At 35.0% G+C, this 8,501-nt stretch overlaps 1 protein-coding gene and 1 long non-coding RNA gene across 3 annotated transcripts; one reads left to right on the forward strand and one right to left on the reverse strand.

Moving 5' to 3' along the window:
- Positions 1 to 305: 305 nt before the first annotated feature.
- On the reverse strand, positions 306 to 2,599 carry LOC112141793. 2 transcript variants are annotated; one of them, XR_002918457.2, is made up of 4 exons: positions 2,373 to 2,599; positions 1,545 to 1,630; positions 594 to 663; positions 306 to 406 (listed from the first exon to the last, which is right to left on the reverse strand). It is a non-coding gene; the product is annotated as an uncharacterized LOC112141793 (long non-coding RNA). The 2 variants fall into 2 exon arrangements; XR_002918458.2 differs by lacking the exon at positions 1,545 to 1,630.
- Positions 2,600 to 2,692: 93 nt separating this feature from the next.
- Positions 2,693 to 8,494, forward strand: LOC112141794. Its single transcript, XM_024264956.2, has 4 exons — positions 2,693 to 3,453; positions 6,312 to 6,771; positions 7,136 to 7,204; positions 7,296 to 8,494. Exons 2-4 carry the CDS (start codon positions 6,313 to 6,315, stop codon positions 7,533 to 7,535), a joined length of 768 nt encoding a protein of 255 aa, XP_024120724.1. The 5' UTR covers positions 2,693 to 3,453; position 6,312; the 3' UTR covers positions 7,536 to 8,494.
- The last annotated feature ends 7 nt before the right edge of the window (positions 8,495 to 8,501 follow it).

Below are 8,501 nucleotides of genomic sequence, written 5' to 3' on the forward strand. Positions count from 1 at the left end.
GCAATGAGTCTGAGAATGTCCCTAGGTGAGGTATGGAAGAAGGCAAAGAACACTCAGAAAAAGGCTGGGTAATAGTTAGATGTGGAGGAGAAGTAACATTTTTCAAATTACTGCAACCAGTAGTCAGTCATGATTTTGGTGTAGTTTGAACTACATATTGCAGGTTAGATGCAAAAATTCGACTCCCATTTATATTTGGATGAATACCATCACTCTGAAAGAAGCTTGGGCGGTTCCAAAACAGGTTGAAATTATCAATAAATATAAAATCATTTCTTATACACATGTCCTGAAGCCACAGATGCAAGGCGAGAGCTCGACTAAGATACCTCGGTAATGGACCCCAGCTCCTGCTCACACGTGCTCCCAGCTTCCTCGGCACTGGACCCCAGCTCCACTAAAATCCCTGAAAGAAAACCACCAGCAGATTTTAGTCTGTAATTCAGAGTAATTCAGCTCAGTAAAATGAGAAAACAGGTTATATCAGATTAAAATGTATTGTTTCAGACAAACACTTGGCTAAATTTAACATGGTTTGTTTTAATTATCTGGCACTTGTGTTTTGTTTATAATTTAAATTAAAAATATATTACTTTGATTGTAGAGCTGCCCTCTGTTCTTCTGGCAAAAACTTTTCTGGAATTTTGCTTCTAGAGACTTGACCTGGAGAAGAAGAAAAACAACCAAATTTTAACTCACAGTATCATCTGATACAATATGCACATACAGATACATATGATCGTGGAGCTGCAGAAGATCTTTTCTCATCAGTTAAAAGTTGTCTAAATTTTCCGTTCTCACATAAGCATTGTAAACAGAGCTTAAGTCAGACGATTCCAGCGTGTCTGACATTAAAGTCAAACGTATTACTGTTGTAATGACTGCGCTAACTCCCACCCTTATAGTAACATAAAAAAAACACTGTCAAACACCGCTACATGCTAGCGTATTTACAACACCTAGGCTATGTCTAAGTTCCTTCCCTACTCACTACAAGTACATTTATCCTGGGAAGTGATTACAATGTGACCAACAAGAATTTCTATCATTTTTTGTGCCTAAATTACACTAAAAATATGTGCAAATAACATCAGCCAAAATAAAAAAACCTGTTAGAATAATATCTGCTTAAATGAAAGGTGGATATTTTCAATAAAACATTCTGTATTTAGGGATTATTCAAATGTATATTTAGATTTGTGAACGATCTAAGAGAGGAAATGAAAATATAGTTTGACAGGAGTAGTTCACTTTCAGCTTATCCCTTTCGGGGTCACCACAGCGTAACAGCACCCACTGTTTCGCATCAGTGATTTGGGAGAGTTTTTACGTCGGATGTCCTTCCTGTTTGACAGGACATTTGTAAAATAAATATTTAACATTTTTCCGTTGAAATATTTATGTACAATTGTGTCAAAAAGCGTTCAGCTGTCAGCTTTGCCGTTTGCCATTTTGTCAGACGTCCCCGTGAAAAGGGTCTATTAATGATCATATTCCACATAAAACTGTCCTAGTGATTTGTCTGTGTGCTATAGTGAGATTACTTGAGTCTCCGTTGTACTTCCTCGTAGAGCTGCCCTCTGTTCTTCTGGCAGAAACTGTTCTGGAACTTTGCTTCTAGAAACTTCACCTGCTAACAAACAAACAAACAAAGAAAATACATTTTAACTCGACACAGCATTTGAAATAGTATTGTAGCTAATCATTTTAAGTATAGTTTATGAATATGCATTTTAATGACATGCAAAACACTATGATGGCTACAAAAGAAAACAAATCTTTATCTCAATAAAAAGAAGTTTCAATAAAACAATTTTGCAATGAAAACAACAAATATACAAAAAATGGCTAATTATCCAAGTCACATTTATCATAACATAATATAACAACACATCATTTAATTTATTATCTACTGCTGTTATGACAAATGTGTTTTCCCTGCCAGGAATTATATCAATGTTTCTGATAACTATTTATTGTCTATTGGTACATTCTTCTGTTTCATATTTCATGTTTGTTATCTTAAATTAACCAAACAAAGCTCCGTTTTTGTCACTGATCTGCGTGTCTGATGCTAGCGCTAGCTAGCTAGCTAGCATCACCTTCCAGACATGTGGTACGTTGCGAGCTCCGAGCTCTCGTCAAAGCAGCAGAAAGTGCGGCTTCAGTTACCGGGACTCCTTGCCTGTAGGGAGGAAGCTCGGAGCATGTTTCTGGGAGGTTTTTTACCACGGACGTCCCAGGAACATGCTCACGTCTGCATTAGAACTCTATGCATGCCCCGTCTTGGAGTCAGCAACAGCTAGCTTGTCAAAGTAGCAAACTCACATCGTCAGAGACATACTGGAAAAAATAATATAATGGATTCTTACCTGGAAAGGATGTATTATCATGTCCTCCGGTCTCCGATTTTCCTTTTACGGTCACAAAACAACAATAAAATGATCACTTTCCCTGGACGAAAGACAGCTACAGCGGGCGCAGTGCAGCAGATTTTCACAATAAGAATCTGCGGAAACTACTTCCGGGTTGCCCCCTGTGTCAAAAACGAGATTACGAAAAACGAATCAAAGTCCCGTTATCCGATTTTCGTTTTTTCGTTTTGTTGCGCAAAACGAAAAAAGGCTCATTTTTCGTTTTTTCGTTTTGGATTTTGAATGGAAAAACGAAAAAACAGTTGGTTTTTCGTTTTTTCATTTCCGATTTTAAGTTGAAAAACGAATGAACGAATGATACACGGATTGATTTTGATACACGGATTAAATCAGGCTTCATTTTGGGAACTGTGGAAATCAATGGGTGACGTCAGCGATGATTCGTCTGTCATCTTTAGTCTATGGGGAAAACAAACACGCGGAGCATGTGACATGCAGCTGCAGTTTGATTGGCTGTCACAGAGTTACTGCTACTACGACTGCGTGGGCGGGCGCACCAACCTCCAAGCTTCACATCGCTGAAAGGAAGTTTTTACAAAACCATCTGTAGTGTTAAAGGCTTATAGATCTTCGTTATTAAAGGTGTAGAGGTTGAAAATAAAAGATCGCCTGTCAAATTCGACTTTTCGACCATTGCACACTCCACGCGCGTTTGGATTCACTTTGATAACGGTCTTTTGGATTTTATTCAACCACGAAACATGACATAAAATAAAGTGTAATTCCTTAATTAAATCATTGTTGTGTCCCAAATAAAATTGATTGTGACTGTAACGGAAAAAGTAACCTATAATTTATTATTTTCTTTAAGTTAGCTCTTTGTAAATTGAGATGTACGGTGGCCCCGAAGTACAAATAACACCAACAAATAGTAACGCAGTAATCTAAAAACAAAAGCCATCCAATGTAAACAACTGGGACATTCATATAAAAAGAGCGTCTTCAGCAGGAATCTTTATTTCCTGACAAATCTGCATTCATTTGGACGGACAACTCTAACAACAAAGAAAAAAGAAAGGTAAGAGAAGTAGATCTTAAAAAAATAATTAAAAAATGAGTATATGGATGCGTCCATTCACTGTGATTTAAATTTGTTGGGATTTTTTTTTCTTTTTTGTTTAGGACAAAAAATGTTTTTTCATTTCCCGCTAGAAAGTTACATACTAACGGGTTTTAAACTGTAGGCTGATCACAGCTTGTAGACAGAGAGCACACCCTCTAATAAATGTCATCGAGCTTTTCAGGCACATAGTAATGATGTTTATAATTATTTAATATATATATGAAAAAATAATTTTTAATCACTTTTCATGTAATTCAGAAACAGTGTTGTTGAAGATCATTATGTAATTTCTAAATAGGAAAAATTGAAAATGTTTTATGTATTTACTTCGATTTTATAGGTTTATGTTCTGGAAAATTCCAGCATTTGAAATTTGAAGCAGATAACTTTTCCAGTGAAAAGCGGTTCAGGCTGAATGAACCAATCAGAGGAGAGCAGACGCCTGGCAACTGAGGGCAGAACACGGTCGGAAGAGTCTGATCAGCGTTTGATTTCTTTCAAGGGTCTCTCATTGGCGCATAATCCAAAACAAAGTCAGCATCAAACGTCTAATAAATTTTCTAGAGGGGGAGAAATGGACAACTCCTTAATCCGACTGCGGTGAAGTTAGTTTTAGGTTGGATATTCGTAAAATCAGTCCAAATCAGTTCAATCAGCCAAAATCAATTTAGAATAGTAACAGAATATTAACTATCTATTACAGCAGTGTAGCTTTTGATGCTTTTTCTAATTTTACACCATGTTTTAGTGTAAATTTTCACGTTTTTCTTCAATAGTTTTTAGAATTGTAGACCAAATCGGTCCAAATCACTTTAGAATAGTAGAACAAAATATTAACTATCTATTACAGAAGTTTACATTAGCTTTTGATGCTTTTTCTAATTTTATTCCATGTTTTAGTGTAGATTTTCACGTTTTTCTCCAATAACTTTTATGTTATTTCACCAAATCAGTCCAAATCACTTCAGAATAGTAGAACAGATTAAGATTTATCTATTACAGCAGTTTACATTAGCTTTCGATGCTTTTTCTAATTTTGGTCATTTTTTTGTGTAAATTTTCATGTTTTTCTTCAATAGCTTTTATGTTATTTCACCAAATCAGTTCAAATCACTTTAGAATAGTAGACTTGACTAAGAACTATCTATTCCAGCCGTTTAAATTCGCTTTTGATGCTTTTTCTAATTTTAGTCAATTTTTTTGTGTAAATTTTCACATTTTTCTTCTATAGCTTATATTTTATTTGACCAAATCAGTCCAATTCAATTTAGAAAAGTAGAACAGAATAAGATCTATCTATTACAGCAGTTTGCATTAGCTTTTGATGCTTTTTCTAATTTTAGTCAATTTCTTAGTGTAAATTCTAAACCTGAAAAGCTGATGTAAACTGCTGTAATAGATAGTTCTTAGTCAAATCTACTATTTAAAGTGATCTGGACTGATTTGGTCAAATACTTTAAGAGGTATCGAAGAAACATTCTGTCATTTATTGACGGTCCCTAAATATATGTCGAATAGCCAACCTAAAACTAACGTCACCACAGTCCTAATCCGGGCCTCCTGCTCTGAGAATTTTTTGTGATTGTGATATAACAGAACAGTATAGAGATCACATTATGTTATATAGACCTACCGGCTAGCTAAGATAGTAATCTACAGATAAAAACGACAATAAACCTCAACAGCGAGTGAGAAAAATAATGGTTGATCTACTGCGCATTCTAAAATCCTTATGCATGTCCTTCGCCCTTAATAAAAGCAGTTTTTTTAAACAAACTTTACATACAGTACAGAACAAGAAAAGAATACTGTGGGCCTACATCATTTTTTCCCCAAAACAGGCCAGGGGAATACATCAGAAAAACTAAAATAAATCAACATTAAATTATTTTGTAAACCTGAACAGATGATGAGGTTTATTTGCTTTCTGCTAGATAAAATGGAGTGTAAATGCTGTCTGACTTCAGCAAATAATAGTTTAAAAAAATAGTTTTTTATTGCTAAATTTGGTTTTATGGATATAATACCTGGTTAATAAAAACCAACAGATTTAGTAAACAGAATCATGAAGATAACTTAGGATCAAAGTTAGTAAAACCAAAAAGAATATTCTTCCAAGTTAAAAAAAAGGGGATAGTTTTTTGTCTTGATAAGAATTAAAGTAGAGTTTATTTTCACAAAAGGTGACAATCTGTGATGTCATAATGTTGAAATACAGAATTGCAAAAATAGTAAATATATATATTTGCCAAAGGTCAGTTTAGAAATTTATCAGACTCTTAATTTTAATGTTACGAAAAAAAAATGAGCATTTAATAAATCTTAATTAGAAAAACAATGGGTTTTTTGACAGGTGTGTGAAAGTCAGTCTGTTTTAGTGAGCTCAAAATTCTATTCTATTCTATTCTATTTTTTTCTATTCTAATCTATTTCATTCTAATCTATACTATTCTTTTCTGTTCTATGTTATTCTATATAAATGTCAAGAGGTACCCAATTAAAATAGTTCTACTTTAACCCTCGTGCTCTCTTATGGAGTCCAGATGGCTAAACCCATACATTGATGTGTGATCCCTCCCATTAAAATGGTGGACAAGATTCAATGTTTGCCATGGACACCAGTAAAAATTAAAAAAATCACTGAGAAAAAAATTTCAGTGTGCTCATTTGTGGGTCCAGATAACCTCACGTTTAATGTAAACATGCCTAGGATAGCACAAGTTTCACAAGCAATTTAATTTCTTTTTATTCTAAAAACAATGTCAGCATCAGTATAAGTGAATCTGTAATTTTGTTCCTCTTTGTCTTTTCAGAATGGCCCTTTCAAGTGTGCTGAGGGAGCGTAAGGAGTCTCCATACTTCAAACCACCAAATCTTCATATAAATGTCCTCAAAATAAAGGAGGAAGAAAAGGTCACTGCTTGGAGCTTCACTGAAGCTACAGCAGTAGCAGCCACCACTAAGAAGAATAGGGTGGCTGCTATTACTGATGGACAAACCATAACAAAAATTACTCTTTTTGAGGAGTTTGGGGGGAAAATAAACGAGGGCTCCTCTTACATCCTAAGAGGGTATGGGCTTTTTGGGCAAAACCCTCCCTTTAACATTAGCATTTCCAGGCAGACCCAATTCTTTAGAGCTTCGGACATGTCCATCAGTCCTGAAATGATTTCAGAGGGAGAAAAAATCCTTAATCCTCCCTCCAAGCAAGTTGATCTGCGAAGTTGTGGAACAGAGACGGGTCTCCTGACCATTCACGGGGAGGTGACGGAAGTACGTTTTTCGTTATCATTTTGTTAGAATTTAAAAAATATTATGCAATGTTTTTCATATTCATTTTAAGGCTTGGACAAACAATTCTATAATTAATAATTTAAAGTTGATTTTTCCAAATACACATTCTGTTTACATAAAAACCATTATGAATTGATGCTGAAACCTTCAGTCAAACTTCAAAACGTAAACATTGTCTCAAAGTAAAGTTAAAGACTAAGCTAAAGTCAAATAAATGATCAAAAAAGGTTTTTAATGCACTTTCTTTTAATTTACTAACACAGTGTTTTCTTTCAGCCTGAGCAAGACACAAGCACTTCAACTATTTTGGTCCAAATCTAACTGTGTTGTTTTCTGCTTTCAGTTCTCCAAGATAAAGAAAGTGCAGTCTGGGAGGGAGCAGGTTCCAATGAGGAACCTCAAGCTGCAAGAGGTAATTTAAAAAAAAAATCAGAACATTTGGTTTAGAAAATGGTTGTTTATTTGCTTAGATTATATTAGTAACATGTGTGGTCTTTTAATAGAGTGGCTTTCAAATGAATATCTGCCTCTGGAGGGAGGCATCCACCATTAACCTCTCTGTGGGAGACATGGTGACCTTGACTCACATGAAGGTTGAGTCAAGTGCATATGGACAGCAACTCAAGTCCACAAAGTTTTCGAAGCTGGAGGTAAGCATTCATGCTATAATTGTGAACAGACTGTTCTATTGTAAAGACATCATAAGTTGTGTTTTCTCTTTGGTTTACCAGCATGTTTCGTGATTTAAAGGGCCTATACCATGCTTTATTTAAGCCGTTCAGAGTAAATATATCCGTATATGTGATAATATATTACCTTTGTGACATGGAAGAATCCTTTTTTAAAACAATGAAATATGAAGTATTTTTGCAGTACATTTTTCTATTCAGAAGTGAGACCCTTCGATATTTGAGGCTTCAGCTTTAATTCCTTATAGGTGCAGCCCATTTCATGGCGTCAACCTAGAGCCGGCTTGCCGGCTTGCCAGCATGTCTGAGTTTTGCTCGCAAAATCAAACAACATTCAAATTTTTACAAAGATGAATGTGGATTTTGTGGAGCCTTAAAAATCAGTTGTGCAATTGCTGCTAGCTTTATGGAGAAGGTGTATGTGTTAGGGACAGCATGGCAGTGCAGACTCTTCCTGCAAGTTGGTGTTCTTCACTTTTCTACATCACATTGTAAGAACCCACTTGTTTCCGTGGATATGGGAGGGGCTGGAGCTCACATGGTTTGAGAAGTTTACTCAAAAATGCTTAAATGGTTTAAATGACCGCTTTGGTTTGTTTTTTTTTAATAGTGAGGAATAAACATTATAGTACACTAAAAAGTTAAAATGTTCATTTTGGATGGTATGGGCTCTTTAAGTAGATCACCAATGACTTATGTGTATCTTTTACTTTCATGCAGGTTCATGAAACATCTCCGATTTATTCATTTTGCAAAACCTGGTCTAAAACATAAATTGTTATACAAAGTCAGGCTCCTGGACTCTTATCACAGTTTGAATTGTAATTATAAGTCATTCTTTGCACTTAGAAAGCAGGTTAAAAATCAAGGCATGAAGAAATACTGACCACGTTTTACTGTGAATTTATTTGATCAAAAAATATATTTGCTGTTTCTTCTCAAGCTTTACTAAACAGAAATGAAATATGTTTGCTCTATGCATTTCATCAGCACCAAAAGGAAAAATTAATGTTTGTGCTG

Source organism: Oryzias melastigma, unplaced genomic scaffold, assembly GCF_002922805.2.
Source record: "Oryzias melastigma strain HK-1 unplaced genomic scaffold, ASM292280v2 sc00720, whole genome shotgun sequence".
In the NCBI taxonomy this organism is placed as follows: Eukaryota; Metazoa; Chordata; class Actinopteri; order Beloniformes; family Adrianichthyidae; genus Oryzias; species Oryzias melastigma.

What these genes read in the sequence shown, in the direction of transcription:
- LOC112141794 (XM_024264956.2), top strand. Translation starts at nt 6,313, where the DNA reads ATGGCCCTTTCAAGTGTGCTGAGGGAGCGTAAGGAGTCTCCATACTTC. An exon ending in TTCACGGGGAGGTGACGGAA is followed by an intron (nt 6,772 to 7,135) that starts GTACGTTTTTCG and finishes TTCTGCTTTCAG; the next exon opens with TTCTCCAAGATAAAGAAAGT. An exon ending in GGAACCTCAAGCTGCAAGAG is followed by an intron (nt 7,205 to 7,295) that starts GTAATTTAAAAA and finishes GTCTTTTAATAG; the next exon opens with AGTGGCTTTCAAATGAATAT.